Source organism: Mandrillus leucophaeus, unplaced genomic scaffold (assembly GCF_000951045.1).
Source record: "Mandrillus leucophaeus isolate KB7577 unplaced genomic scaffold, Mleu.le_1.0 Scaffold46, whole genome shotgun sequence".
NCBI classification, from domain to species: Eukaryota; Metazoa; Chordata; class Mammalia; order Primates; family Cercopithecidae; genus Mandrillus; species Mandrillus leucophaeus.
Genome location: NW_012104920.1, coordinates 2,257,333 through 2,273,111, shown reverse-complemented (window position 1 = coordinate 2,273,111; position 15,779 = coordinate 2,257,333). Strand labels below are relative to the sequence as shown.

The 15,779-nt window shown below is 41.7% G+C and overlaps 1 protein-coding gene across 1 annotated transcript in view; it reads left to right on the top strand.

Annotated features, from left to right (window-relative positions):
• XAF1 (XIAP associated factor 1) overlaps positions 1-12,272 on the top strand; it is a 29,338-nt gene extending 17,066 nt beyond the window's left edge. Inside the window, 4 exon segments of the mRNA XM_011994744.1 lie at positions 728-891; positions 986-1,071; positions 9,085-9,426; positions 11,817-12,272. Coding sequence (XP_011850134.1) covers positions 728-891; positions 986-1,071; positions 9,085-9,426; positions 11,817-11,873 — 649 coding nt within the window. The 3' untranslated portion in view covers positions 11,874-12,272.
• Positions 12,273-15,779: the final 3,507 nt, after the last annotated feature.

Below are 15,779 nucleotides of genomic sequence, written 5' to 3'. Positions count from 1 at the left end.
AAAAGAGAGACCATGGGGAATCCTAGGAAACAGGGGGCTTTCTTTAAGTGCCTCCAGCACAATCCTAGCCTGGCAGAGATCCATTGCATCCTTTTACAGATGAGAAACCTACACACAGAATAAAGCAGGGGCTTGCTAGAGGCAGAAATAAGACTGGACTCCCACATTTCCTGGCACCGAATCTAAGGCTTTTTCCATTATCAGCAATGGCCAGAAGGGAGCTAGCAATAGCTCCTGGCCTGGGGGCCTATGTATTGGCTCCCTGGTACCATTTTATGTTCACTTCACTCACTCACCTCTTATAAAGAGGTGACTCACTCACTCACCTCTTTATATTTACTGTCACACAACCATCAGTGTGACAGATCCTTTGGTGCATTTGCTGGTTGTTTTGGTAATATGGGAGAGAGTGTAAAACTCCCCAGTCCGTAACCCTCTCCTGATAAACAATCGATCCAAGGGCAAAACTGGCCAATGCAAACCTGAAAAGTGTGAGAGTCATGTCCATTTCCTTCATCCCAGCATGGCTGGACTTCAACAGAATCAAACACAATCTTCACAACTTCAGGTCAACACAACACAACACGACACACCTTCAACACCATCAACAAAGATGTGTTCAACCAACACCTGGTCTGATCACAGAGGCTGGAAACTGGTGGAATGAAAGAGCAGTCAGGTTGGAGTGGGCTGGCATCCGCGGCTACAGCTCCATTCATCTCCTCAGAAAGCAGTCCTGCTCCAGGAAAATGTCTCTCCATTAGGGTTGCTGCTGCCCTGAGTGCACATCTGCGGCCGTAAAGGAAATGATGTGGATGACTCGGCCATGAGTTGCCTGTGTGGTCAAGGATGCCGGCAGCGCAGAAAAGTCGAGGCCAGGCAGGCCCGGGGGTCAGTTCACGCTCATGAGTACAGGCCATGTAGGCAGGTGTGGGAGAGCTGGGCTAGCCATTGACAAGGTATTATTGTTTCTCTGCTTATTCAGGGGAAAGAATTTCAGCTCCTGAAAGGGAAATCTACTGTCATTATTGCAACCAAATGATTCCAGAAAATAAGTATTTCCACCATATGGTGAGTAGCAATTAGTAATTTTCTGATGGTGCCAATAGTTTGTCCACATTCTGAAAAGTATCATAGGAAAGGCAGACTCTGGGCCCAGTTTTACATAGCACGGATATTAAAGGGTCCTATATTTATTTTTTGCTTTGTTCAAAAAAGATATTTTAGTGACTCGCTTAGGCTAATCAAGCACACACAATTGGTCTTCATTTGTGCCCAGCCCTTCAAAGGGGCCTCCCTTACCACTCTCAACACCCCCTGATCACCTCTGACCATCTCCAACCTTCATGGCCTGGACATTGCAATTTGGTCCTCAATAGGGCCTGTCCTGCTGCTTTCTGTCCCATGTGGGAGTCTTCTCTGTCAGACTGTGAGTTTCCTACGAAACTGAATGACTTTTTCCATTTTCCTGACATCAGGGCTTGGTGCAAAAAGAGGACTCTGTAGAGATGCAGCTATGCGATTGACTGACTGACTGATTTTGCCGGGGAACACTCACAGGCTCTTCCCTCCATAGCCCTAAGTGCCTTTTAGTGCACTGCTGGGCCAAGTTGCTCCCTTCTTTTGCACAGAATGAAGCATTTCCCCTTTGGGAAACTTACCAAGACTTCTCTCCAAAGAACTCTTCTCCTTGGGCAGAAAGTTGTTTACCTTTCTGAACACTTCAGTTCCTAAAACTACAGAATATCAAAACTAAACAAACCACAGAGATGATCCAGCTTTTTGCTCTTTTTCGTTTGTTTTTACTGTTGTGGTAAACCACATATGATGTAAAATTTGCCATCACTGTAGAGACATTTGGTACATTCACAGTGTTGTGCAATCTGGTTCTAGAATATTTTCATCACTCCAAAAAGAAATCCTGTACCCATTACCAGATACCATCCATTCCCTCATCTTCCCAGTTCCTGGCAACCACTAGTCTGCTTTCTATCTCTATGGATTAGTCTATTCTGGACATTTCACATCAATGGAGTCATATACTATGTGGTCTTATATAACCATCTTCTTTCACTTAGCATAATATTTTCAAGGTTTACCCATGTTGTAGTTGTGGTGTGTATTAGCACTTTATTCCTTTTAATGGCCCTTTTTTTTTTTTTTTTTTCTGAGACAGGGTCTCACTCTGTCGCCCAGGCTGGAGTGCAGTGGCGTGATCTCGGCTCACTGCAACCTCTGCCTCCCAGATTCAAGCGATTCTCCTGCCTCAGCCTCCCGAGTAGCTGGAACTATAGGTGCCCACCACCACGACTGGCTAATTTTTATGTGTATATATATATGTATTTTTTTTTAGTAGAGACGGGGTTTTACCATGTTGGCCAGGCTGGTCTCAAACTCCTGACCTCAGTGATCCGCCTTCCTCGGCTTCCCAATGTTAATGGCCTTTTTCATCCCACATTTTGTTTCTCTACCTGTTGATAAAATTTGGATTGTTTTCACCTTTCAGCTCTTTGCTTTTTGAAGTGCAGTCTGTGGACCAGCTGCATCAGCATCACCTGGGATCCTGTTAGAAATGCAGACTCTCAGGCCCTCCCCCTAGAAATGCTCAATCAGAATATGCAGGGTCACATGATTTCCCAGGCATGTCAAGTCTGAGACGCGCTGCCCCAGCCACGGGATTCTCAGCCTTGGCTGAACGTGGAAATCACCTACTGACTTGTTTTCCTTAGTACTGATGTTTATTCGATGCTGTAAGTGGTCCATGTCTTCTATTTGAATGAGAAAATACTTGGTGAGCACCCAAACAAGAGTGAAGCTGACTACTCCCCTTCAAATGTTCAGCCTGGCAACCAAGGCCCCTACCTACATACTTATTTGAAGGCTGCAGGGAGGTGGGGAGCTCCAGTACACATGGAACTGGATTTGTGCTCAGAAACTCTGAATTTTAGTTCTGCTCTGCCCCTTACTGGCTGTGTAACCTCTCTGAGCTTCTTTCTTCTTTGGAGGAAAATGGGGATCATGGTTTATCTCCTCGTTCAGGAAAAGAAGACATCCATGACCAGCCAACTCCAGATCTATCTCCTTTGCAGCATCCACACTCACTTACTTTGCCTTCCCACCTCTTAACCATAGAGGAACTTTCTTTGTGCCCATCTAAAGCCTATCTCCTCCTACTGGTATACCATTATCCTCTCTTTCTGCCTATGCAAGGTCACACAAGGTTTTTGCTACACTGCTCCAGCAATTCTCCCCTCTCTGTCCTGCAACAGGGAGAGGTTAAATGAGCTGTACCCACAGGCAACAACAAAGTCTCAAAACTCTAGGATGTCCTAACATTTCTTACAATAAGTTTTTAAAGGGGTACCACTACTGAGTATGTATATATCAGTGGTGAATCTTTGGCCTTGCACGAAAATAATTTTCTCTTTTAATTTTTGAAAATTAAGGATTGAAATCATGTATACTAGGTGGTTTGTGGTTTTCAGTCTTTAACTTTTTATTAACACGACCTAAAACCAGAAAAACATGTAATACTTCTGATCCCATTTCCTACAAGCTACTATCTTGCTTCTTTGTTGCCCTCCTCAGAAAAACATTTGAACTAGTTGTCTATAGTCACTGCCTCCATGTTTTCCTCTCCCATTCTTATTCCCACTCCAGTCTTGCCCTCCAATGTAACCAAATCTACTCTTGTCAAAATCAATGACCTCTGCATTGCTAAATCCAATGCTCAGTTCTCAGTTCTCAATTTATGGGGACCGTTTACTGCTCATCACTCCCTCTTCCTTAACGCACTTTCTCGGCTTCCAGGGTACCATACTCTTATGGTTTTCAATGACCTTGGTGGTTTCTCATTCTCTACCTCCCCAACCTCTTAATTTTGAGGGGCCCTGGGGCTTAGTCTCTGGTCTCTTCTCTACCTATATTCACTGCCTTATTTCATTCTACCTCCTGATTTTTAAAAATGCCATATGTAGTCAGACACTTCCAAATTTATAGCTCAGGCTAGGCTTTTCTCCCCAAACTCTAGATTTGTATATTACTATTTACTGCATCTTCACTTGAATGCTTCATAGACATCTTAAATGTAACACATCTGAAATGGAATCCTCTCTGTCACAGCTTGGCCCATCTCAGTTAATGGCAACTCTATCCTTCCAGTCGTTCAGGCCAAAATCTCAGTTTCACTCTCGATTTCTCTTTCCCTCCATGTTGCTGATATGAACTATCATCTTCTCTAGCCCAGATGCTGCAGCTGTCTCCTAAACAGTCTTCCTACTTCTCACCTTGCGCCCTGCAGTCTATTCTCATCACAGTGGTCAACGTGATCCCTGAAAAATACAAGTCAGATTGTTTGGCTCCTCTATTCAGATATCTGCACTGATTCTTGCCCCATATTATGCAAACTCAAAACTACAGTGGCCTTAGAGATCTATGTCATCTTTGCCTCCCTTCCTATCTCATCACCTCTTTGATCTCACGTGCTGCTCCTGTTCAGCTTACTGGCCTCCTGATCGTTTCTTGAGCATACCATGCCTTAGAGCTTTTTCACTGGCTACTGCCTCTGGCTGGAAGCTACCTCTTCACCTTCCCCACCTTATTGCAGGGCTAACTCTCTCACTTCTCTCAAGTGTTTACCCATATGGCACCTGCTCAAGGAGATGTACCACAACAACCTATTTAAAATTGCAACCCCCTCTCCATCACATATTTACTACCCCCTTACCTTCTTCTATTATTTTTTTTCCATAGCATTTGCCAACTTCTAACATATTCTCTAATTTACTTACTTATGATGGCCCTTGTTAATTATCTCCCACCACGTCAGTAAAACTATAAGCCCCACTGCTCCCCTTCATGCTAACTACTCCCCACACACAAATACTCTACTTTCACTTTTAGCTGTTTCTTCCAGTAATCACCTTCATATGTCTAAAGAACCTTCTTACATTTTTTCCAATTTTAGATATTACCTGTTGACTCATAAGGATTTAGGAATATAGATTTCACTTTTTTATACCACCCATCCCACACACATACCTCCAAAGTTCTTCATTTCATCCTTTCAATTTATTGATTTCACTCATTCTGGTTAAATAAATATTCAATATTACATTAGTATAACCATGTAAACATTATAAATGGTTTTCCACATGAACTGTGATTATATGTGCTTTCTCCTACAACTTTTTGTTTTCCCTGGACTTAATAATTGCTTCAGTTTTTCATTTGCTTCACTTTCTAGGTACTTATCATTAAATCATCCCTAATATTCTCTAGCAGATATGAAAATTCCCCTGAGTACAACTAAACACATCAGATAGTCTATCCATTTCATTTTGGGAGCATGTTATTCTCCAGGCTTGATGATTAGCTGTTGGTCTGGAATTTCTTCCACTCTCTCCACGGTTGGAGTTCTGATTCCCAAATCTCAGGTCTCATCTTTCTCTTTTTTAGGTTACTCCTTGTTTGATAGAACATATCCTAAATAGTTTCTTGAGAAAGAAAGCATGAGAGGCAAATTTTTAAGACCTTATATGTCTGAAAATGATAGCTTGAGTGGCTATAGAATCTATTGACCATCTTAATTTTTTTTTAAAAAAATTTATTACAATTCTGATTTGGCCACTACACATTGTATACATGTACAGAAGATCACTCTGTATTCTATAAGCATGTATCATTATTACTTGTCCACTAAAAATAAAAGAAATAAAATTAATTACAAAAAAATTCAAACAAATATGAAAGTAGAAAGTTAATACAATAAACGTTCATGTATTCACTCCCCAGATACAACAGTTGTTGTTCTAAACAAAGTTAATAAAAATAAATCTACTCTTAGATACATTACAGGTAAAAGGCAAAGGTAAAGAAGAAGAGTACAAGCAAAGGAATGGCAATTAGGCTGAAAGAAAATATATCAACAGCAATAATAGAAGTGGGTATGCAGTGGAATAATCTTCAAAGTGCTAAGAGAAAATAGCTGTTAACATGTGGAAATCAAAAGTTTTCCAGACTTGAACTATTCTGTTTTCTTTTTTCTAAAGTATGTTAAAGTAAATCCAAGATATCCTGTTATTTCACCATCATTCTTTCATATCTCAAAAATACAGTCATTTTCTTAATCATGATGCCTTTATCACTCTCAATGACATTAACAATAATTTTTCCCCAATTGTTTTGAGGCCTTGCATTTACCACTCTTGTTCATTACTACTGCTGGTGCTGCTGCTGCTTGCTTCTCCCTTGTCTTCTATTGGATTGAGCAAGATTTCTTTATTCTCTTTCTTCTTTTCTACTGATTCAGCAATTTTACATTCTATTTCTATCATTTCAGTAGTTATCCTTAACATTTAATATGAATACTTGACTTAATAAAGTCTAAAATTAGTCATTAGTTCTACTCTCCTTACAAACAGTATATAAATTTGAGAACATGTTAATGCTGATCCTCTACTCCTATCTTACATGAAAATGCTGCCAGAATTTTGTTTCATTTTGCTTTCATACTACCCCTCTTTAGTGATTATTGTTGTTATTTATGTAACTCATGCCTGTTTAGATACACTCACAAGTTTTTTGTTTTTGCTTTTTTTCTTTCCTTTTTTGAGACAGAGTCTCACTCTGTTGCCTGGACTGGAGTGCAGTGGCATGATCCTGGCTCACTGCAACCTTCGCCTCCAGGGTTCAAGCAGTACTCCTGCCTCAGCCTCTTGAGTAACTGATACTACAGGGGTGTGCCACCATGTCTGGCTAATTTTTGTATTTTTAGTACATATGGGGTTTTTCCATGTTGGCCAAGCTTGTCTCAAACTCCTGATCTCATGTAATCTGCCCACTTCGGCCTCCCAAAGTGCTAGGATTACAGGCACGAGCCACTGTGTCCAGCTGGATATACTCGCAAGTTTACCTTTCTCTTTGCTCACATTCTTTCTTGGATCCTAAGCTTTCCTTCTGGGTAAGATTTCTGTCTTCCTGAAACACATCTCAGCAGTTTCTTCACCAAGAACCTTGAGTAGTAAATCTTCAGTTGCCTGAAAATCTGCTTTTTGTTTTTTGCATTCATGAATGATAGTTTAGCTGAATATCAATTCTAGATTAACAGCTATTTTCTCTTACCATTTTGTAGATTATTTCACTGCTGTCCCACTTCTGTTATTGCTGTTGATGTATTTTCTTTCAGCCTAATTGCCATTCCTTTGTATGTAATCTTTTTATTTGGTTGATTTCAAGATCCTCTTTGCCTTTTACCTGTAATGTATTTAAGAGTAGATTTATTTTTATTCATTCCGTTCAAAACAATGTACTCAAATGTGTTTGCTTTTCTCCTGCTCAGGATTTCTCTTTCCTTGATATAAAGATTTATATCACTAATCACGTCTGAAAATTCTCATCTATTATCTCTTTGAATTCCCAATGTTCCCCAACTCTTCCACATTCTCTCGACTCTCCTTCTGGAACATAACACATGTGTATTAAACATTCTCATTCTAGCTTCATGTCTCTCTTTTTTTCATGTAATCTTTCCCCTTTTAATAGCCTTATGTCTCTTAACCTTTCATATTTTCTCTATTTCTAGCTCCTGTATTCTGGGTAATTTCTTCAAATTATCTCCAAGTTCATTCATTCTTTCTTGGCCAAATCTAATCTGCTGTTTTTAGCCCATCCATTTAGATTCAATACCTGCATTTTTCATGTCTAGAAGTTCAATTTATCTTTCTTTCAAATTTGCCTATTTTTGTTCTCACTACAAAAAAAAAGATAGGTATGTGAAGTGATGGATATGTTAATTAACTTGACTTAATCATCCCACAATATATACATATATTAAAATATCACATGAATATATAAAGTTACTGTTAATTACAAATTAGAAAATTTCAAATTTGCCTATTCTGTTTTTCATGAGATGTTATTCTTTTCCCAGAGTTAACCATTTTTAATTAATTTATTTTACAGTCTCTATCCTATAGTTGCATTACCTGAACTTCTTGGGGGCTAATCTTACTACTTTTGTGTCTGTGACTCTTACTCAAGGTGGATTGCTTCCCCGTGTGTTTGTAATTTTGGATTGTGAGTTTTTATCTGGCGGGACTCTACCTATGAGGATCCTCTATGACCTATTTTGAGGCTCTTGCCTCTCCAGAGGAATTTTGTGATTGCTTCTGCCAGACATCTCAATGTTTGTGTTAATTCTTCTGTTCAGGGATTCCCAGACCGTGAGGCTAAAGTAAATCCTAATGCCAAACACAGGAATGGCATGGACCTGTGATTTTGAGTTTTCAGGGGCATGAGTTTTCTTCTCCACACTCAAATGCTGGCCCAAGAAAGAAAGGCTTCCTTGCCACTTTCCTTTTCTCATTAGGTGATACTTTTCCTCTTACCCACCACAATTTACCCTTTAAAGCTTCCAGCTTTATGCAGGGTCAATAGAGTCTTACTTCCAATTCCCCTCTTGTGTGAATGGGATTTCCTCTCATCCAAGCCCCTAGTTACAAAATTGACCCTGCGTCTCCCATAACCAGTGTCAACTCCTGTGCTTAACCAGTCCATTTGTGCTGCTATAACAGGACACCACAGACAGGGTAATAATAAAGAACAGATAATTATTTCTAACAGCTCTGAAGACTGGGAAGTTCAAGATCAAGGCACCTACCATTTGGTGTCTGGTGAGGGCCTTCTTGCTGCCTCCTAGCATGGTAGAAGGCAAAAGAGTAGAAGGCTGGAGCCAAATGCTTCATGAAGCCTCGTTTATAAGGACCCTAATCCCATTAACAAGGGAGGCGCCTTCATGATCTAATCACCCCCAAAGGCCCCACCTCTTAATACCATCACGTTGGCAACACCTGAATTTTGGAGGAGACACATTCAAACCATAGCAACCAGTCAGACCTTCATTCCTGGAATGCAAAATTTTCTTTCTTTCCCGCAAAGCCAGCTATTAAATTGAATGTCTGTCACATTTTATACAGCATATAACAGTGTTTACAGTGGGAATTTTTGTGTTATCTAGTCTACTGTATTTTCTGACCATTAAAGCTGAAGTCGTTTTAAAATTTGATGTATTATTCACAATTGCAGGGTAAATGTTGTCCGGACTCAGAGTTTAAGAAACGCTTTCCTGTTGGAAAGCCAAAAATTCTTCCTTCATCTCTTCCAAGTCAAGCTGCTGAAAATCAAACCTCCACGATGAAGAAAGATGTTCGTCCGAAGACAATTAGTATAAACAGATTTCCTCTTCATTCTGAAAGTTCATCAAAGAAAGCACCAAGAGGCAACAACAAAACCTTGGATCCACTTTTGATGTCAGAGCCCAAACCCAGGACCAGCTCCCCTAGAGGAAATAGAACAGCCTATGACATTCTAAGGAGATGTTCTCAGTGTGGCATCCTGCTTCCCCTGCCGATCCTAAATCAACATCAGGTACTCAGCCTCCGTTTTCTGCTTACCGTGCTGTACACCATCTGCACAGTGTCTCTAAAAAATCCAACACCTGAAAGCCACAACAAATGTTGTGACTGAAAAGGCTCTTTTCTCTGACTCCTGCTTCTCTGGGTGCCCAAATGCACTCTCTCGTAGCACTTACCACCTGGTTTATTTGCATCACCTCCGAGAAACTGAGTCACCTTTGACTCAAGCCAGGTCTTTGAAGGTGGAGCCAGGTCCCTCATCTCTGTGTCTTTAGCTTCTAGGCCAGGGATTGACATACAGCAAGTGCCCCAAAACGGTTGAGTAAACGAATAAAGCAGTGGATACCCAGTCTATCTCTCTCATGGTGTAGACATGCCACTGAGGCCCAGAGATGAGGTGTCTTGGTCAAGATCCTAAGCCAGTCGGTGGCTTACCTCCAGCAGATCAAGGTTTGCTTCAAGAAGATCAGGGTTTGTAGGCATCTCCCTGAATATCCTGATTTTTACATCCTAGTTATTTTCTTTTTTTTGAGACAGAGTCTCGCTCTGTCGCCCAGGCTGGAGTGCAGTGGTGTGATCTCGGCTCACTGCAAGCTCTGCCTCCCGGATTCACGCCATTCTCCTGCCTCAGCCTCCCAAGTAGCTGGGACTACAGGTGCCCGCCACCTTGCCCGGCTAGTTTTTTGTATTTTTTAGTAGAGACGGGGTTTCACCGTGTTAGCCAGGATGGTCTCGACCTCGTGATCCGCCCGTCTCGGCCTCCCAAAGTGCTGGGATTACAGGCTTGAGCCACCGCGCCCCGCCCGTCCTAGGTTATTTTCTAGTAATAATAACAATTGACATTAGACATTGTTAACCATGGTGTGCCAGTTACAATGCAGAGCTCTTTATAATCTTCATCATAAACAATAGGCATGTATTTCATCCCCATTTTAGAGATAAGGTAAAGTAGCTCCCCAAGGGCTATACAATTAGAGGGTGGCAGGATCCAGCCTGAGTCCCCATGTATATAGCTCCAAAGTTTATGCTCTTAAGCTCCAGACTAAATGCCTCACTTAAAAAAATTTATTTTTTTTTCAAAATACAAAAGTACTAGATTTTGTTGGAGCTAGTTAACATAATATCATATAAAGAAGTATAAAAGCAAAACTAACAATACTTCTCCAACCCCGTACCCTGAGATACCAATTTGGACAGTCATATGGGCATCTTTTCAAAGCTCTATCTTTGTGTATACAAACCTAAACAAGGTTTTACTCATTTCTTTTTCTGCACATACTATCTTACTGTACCTATTACTCTGCCACTTGCCTTTTTCACTTAGTATATGATGCATGCTCCTTACAAAAGACTTAGCAGGCCAAAACCTTTTTTTAAACTTCCTTATGCATCTATGTATGCACATAAGCATATAATTTTACAAAAATGCGTTGATTTCATATTTGCTGGGGGTGTTACTAGTGCCTTTTTTCCTGGCCTCCCACGATTTGGTATATTTCCTTTCACAATTTTCTCCATCCTTATATAACAGAGTTGCCAGATTTGGCAAATAAAAATACAGGACAGTCAGTCAAATTTGAATTTCAGAGAAACAAAGAATTGCTTTTAGTATAAGTATGTTCCATGCAATGATTGTTTTGCTGAAATTAAAATTTAACTGGGGCACCCTGTATTTTATTTAGCAATTTCTTACCTGACCACATACAAACATACACATTTGGAGTCCTGCTATATACATTTTTTTTACTTTTTTTTTTTTTTTTTTTTTTTTTTGAGACAGAGCCTTGCTCTGTCCGCCCAGGCTGGAGTGCAGTGGCAGGATCTTGGCTCACTGCAATCTGTGCCTCCCAGGTTCAAGCGATTCTCCTGCCTTAGCCTCCTGAGTAGCTGGGATTACAGGCATCTGTCACCAAGCCCAGCTAATTTTGCATTTCAGTAGAGACGGGATTTCACCATGTTGTCCAAGCTGGTCTTGAACTCCTGATTTCAGGTGATCCACCCGCTTCGGCCTCCCAAAGTGCTGGAATTACAGGCGTGAGCCACCACGCCTGGCCAACATTTCTTTACATCCTAATGTAAATTCAGCAATACCCAAGGAAATCCCTACAAGCCAAACAATATGGCTTATTTTTATTTTTATTAATGGCTGCCTACGATTCCGTGGTGTGAGTGTTCTCCCATCTGTCCCTCCACCCAGTGAGAGCAACAGGCCCCTGTTAAACTTTGTTGCAAGCCTCCTGTACTCCTGGCTCAGTGGGCTCCTGACCTTTTCTGTGCCATTACACTCTAGTCTTTGGGCAGGGCTCATGCTCTGTAACAAGGGACAGCAATATCCAGAGATATTCTAGGAGCTAGCACTTCCTACTTTAACCGTATCAAACTTTTTTTATATCTGTTTCTTAGGAGAAATGCCGGTGGTTAGCTTCATCGAAAGGAAAACAAGTGAGAAATTTCAGCTAGATTTGGAAAAGAAAAGGTACTACAAATTCAAAAGATTTCACTTTTAATACTAGCTCTCCTGCCTGCTTGCTGGGGTGGTCTTGTGAAACGTGATGGGTTTTATTCGTTGGGCTTTAAAAGAAAAGGTTTGGCAGAACTAAAAACAAAACCCACATATCATCTCAATAGATACAGAAAAGGCTTTTGATAAAATTCAGCTTGACTTCATGTCAAAAACCCTCAACAAACCAGGCGTTGAAGGAACATACCTCAAAATAATAAAAGCCACCTATGACAAAACCACAGCCAACATCATACTGAATGAGCAAAAGCTGGAAGCATTACCCTTGAGAACTAGAACAAGGCACTTCAGTCCTGTTCAACATAGTACTGGAAGTCCTTGCCAGAGCAATCAGGCAAGAGAAAGAAATAAAAGGCAACCATATAGGAAGAGAGGAAGTCGAAGCATCTCTGTCTGCAAATGATATGATTCCATACCTAGAAAACCCCATGGTCTTGGCCCAAAAGCTCCTAGATCTGATAAACAACTTCAGCTAACTTTCAGGAGACAAAATCAATGTACAAAAATCAGTAGCATTTTTATACACCAACAACATCCAAGCTGAGAGCCAAATCAAGAACGCAATCCCATTCACAGTTGCCACAAAAAGAATAAAATACCTAGGAATACAGCTAACTAGGGATATGAAACATCTCTACAACAAAAATTACAAAACACTGCTGAAAGAAATCAGAGATGACACAAATGGAAAAACATTCCATGCTCATGGATAGGAAGAATCAATATTGTTAGAATGGCCATACTACTCAAAGCAATTTATAGATTCAATGCTATTTCTAACAAACTACCAATAACATTCTTCACAGAATCAGAAAAAAAAAATGCTTTAAAATTTATTTGGAACCAAAAAAGCACCCAAAAAGCCAAAGCAATCCTAAGCAAAAAGAACAAAGCTGGAGGCATCATATTACCCAACTTCAAACTATACTACAGGGCTACAGTAATCAAAACCGCATGGTACTGGTACAAAAGCAGACACACAGGTCAATGGAAGAGAATAGAGAGCCCAGAAATAAAGCTACAAACCTACAACCATCTAATCTTTGACAAAGTAGAGAAAAATAAGCAATGGGGAAAGAACTCCCCTTTCAATAAGTGGTACTGGGATAACTACCTAGCCATATGCAGAAGATTGAAACTGAACCCCTTCCTTACACCAGGTGCAAAAATCAAGATGGATTAAAGACTTAAACGTAAAACCCCAAACTATAAAAACTCTGGAAGATAACCTAGGCAATACCATTCTGGACATAGGAACGGACAAAGATTTCGTGACAAAGATCCCAAAAGCAATTGTAACAAAAGCAAAAATTGACAAATGGGACATGGTTAAACTAAAGGGCTCTGCACAGCAAAAGAAACTAGCAACAGAGTAAACAGACAACCTATAGAATGGGAAAAAATATTTGCAAACTCTGCATCTGACAAAGGTCTAATATCCAGAATCTATAAGGAACTTAAATAAGCTAACAAGCAAAAAACAAACAACACAATTAAAAAGTGGAAAAAGGACATGAATAGACGCTTTTCAAAAGAAGACATACGCGTGGCTAACAAGCATATGAAAAAATGTTCAACATCACTTCTCATTAGAGAAATGCAAATCAAAACCACAAGATACTCTCTCACATCAGTCAGAATAGCTCTTATTAAAAAGTCAAAAAGTAACATGTTGGTGAGGTTGCAAACAAAGGGGAACGCTTATACACTGCTGGTAGGAATGTAAAATTAGTTCAGCCATTGTGGAAAGCAGTTTGACAATATCTCAAATAACTTAAATCGGAACTACCATTGACTCAGCCATTCCGTTATTGGTTATATACCCAAAGGAATCTAAAGCATTCTGTCATAAAGACATATATACACAAATGTTCACGGCAGCACTATTCACAATAGCAAAGTCATAGAATCAAACTAAATGTCCATCAGTGGTAGAATGGATAAAGAAAATGTGGCAGCCAGGTACGGTGGCTCACGCCTATAATCCCAGCACTTTGGGAGGCCGAGGCGGTGGATCACCTGAGGTCAGGAGTTTGAGCCCAGCCTGGCCAACATGGCGAAATCCCGTCTCTGCTAAAAATACAAAACTTAGCTGGGCGTGGCGGCAAGCGCCTGTAATCCCAGCTACTTGGGAGGCCTAGGCAGGAGAATCGCTTGAACCTGGAAGGTGGTGGTTGCAGTGAGCAGAGATCGTGCCACTGCACTCCAGCCTGGGCAACTAAGTGAGACTCTGCCTCAAAAAAAAAGAAAAGAAAACAAAATGTGGCACATATACACCATGGAATACTATGCAGCCATAAAAAAGAATGGGATCATGTCCTGTGCAGCAACATGAATGGAGCTGGAAACTATTATCCTAAAAGAACTCATTCAGAAACAGAAAACCAAATACCACATGTTCTCACTTATAAGTAGAAGCTAAACATTGAGTACACGTGGATACAAAGAAGGGAACCACAGACACTGGAGCCTACCTGAGGTTGGAGCATGGAAGGAGGGTGAGGATCGAAAAACTACCTACCTGGTACTATGCTTTTTATCTGAATGATGAAATCATCTGCACAACAAACCCTCGTGACATGCAGTTTACCTGTATAACAAGCCTGTACGTGTGCCCCCGAACCTTAAAAAAAATAAGTTAAAACGTTTGGACTATTTTCCTTCTTTCGAACAAAGACAATGGTTTGCCCAAGGACTACAAATAAACAAGGGGAAAAAAGAAAGGTTCCAGTTTTGTCTGAAAGTTCTGATTAAACCTCTGGGGCCTGCAGCCTGGAGAACATGGAGAACTCTACACCCACAGAACCCGGCTTTGTCCCCAAAGAATAAAAACACCTTTCTAAAAGCTGCTTTTCCACCTTTCTTTGGGTTCCGCCCTGGTTTTCTAGGGCCAGGGATGGCAACACCCGGGACCCCAGGAAGAGGGCAGTGCTCAGGGAAAGGGGAGCACGAGGTGTTGAGGGAGGGAGAAAGAAAGGAGGCTGGGACAGTGGGTAAGGGCCAGGTGAAGTGGAGAGGGGCGGCTTCGAAGGCTTCAGGCAGGGAGAGTGGCTGGGGGAAGCCTAGCGATGATGCAACCTATCCAGCCGCAAACGGCACACTCCCACCTTTCTGCCTGGGCTTTCAGGAGACCCAGTTAGGGCACCCGCCTCTGCTAGGGGAGGAAAATAGGTGGGTAGGACGTCTTTAGTTTTCCCTCCCTGGTTGGCACCTGTGTGATATGGTGGACCAACCGTGGGTTCGAATCCCACCTCCCCACTTACTACACGTTCTCATTGGGAAACTTCATTCACCTTCCAACACCTCCGTTTCCGTATTTGCGAAATGATATGTTTGTATTCCTATCTTCCTTGACGGGACGGTGAAAGCAGTTCTCTGGCTTTGTCTTGCCCAGGTAAGTCTGATGCTTAAGGCTTTCCGCCTTGTCTAAAGAGAGGAAAGCGGACCCGAGGGCTGAGCACGCTGCGGCGGCTTCCATAAAAAAAAAAACAAAACCTGGGGCTGGGTCAGGATGGGAAAGGCAGCGAACTGAACGGGCTTGAGCCCCAAGTTTGGGGCTGAACGTCTTCCCTGCGTGCAGAAGGAAGGGCAGGAGCATGCCATCCTCACCTGGAGCGCCGGCCGAGTCTCCTCCGCCTCGCAGCGCCTGGCCAGGGCCCCGTCTGGCCCTCTGCACGTGGGATCCACTGACCTGGCAACTGTAGGTTTGGGACTGAGACCTGGGAGCAGGAACAGAGTCTTGCAGGTGGCAGCGCGTCACAAAGGCGGCCCGAGCTTGGCATTTAGCCTGGGCCAGAGCAAGGCGCAGACCCCGGGCGCCCACGGAGTTGGCGTCGGAGCAGCAG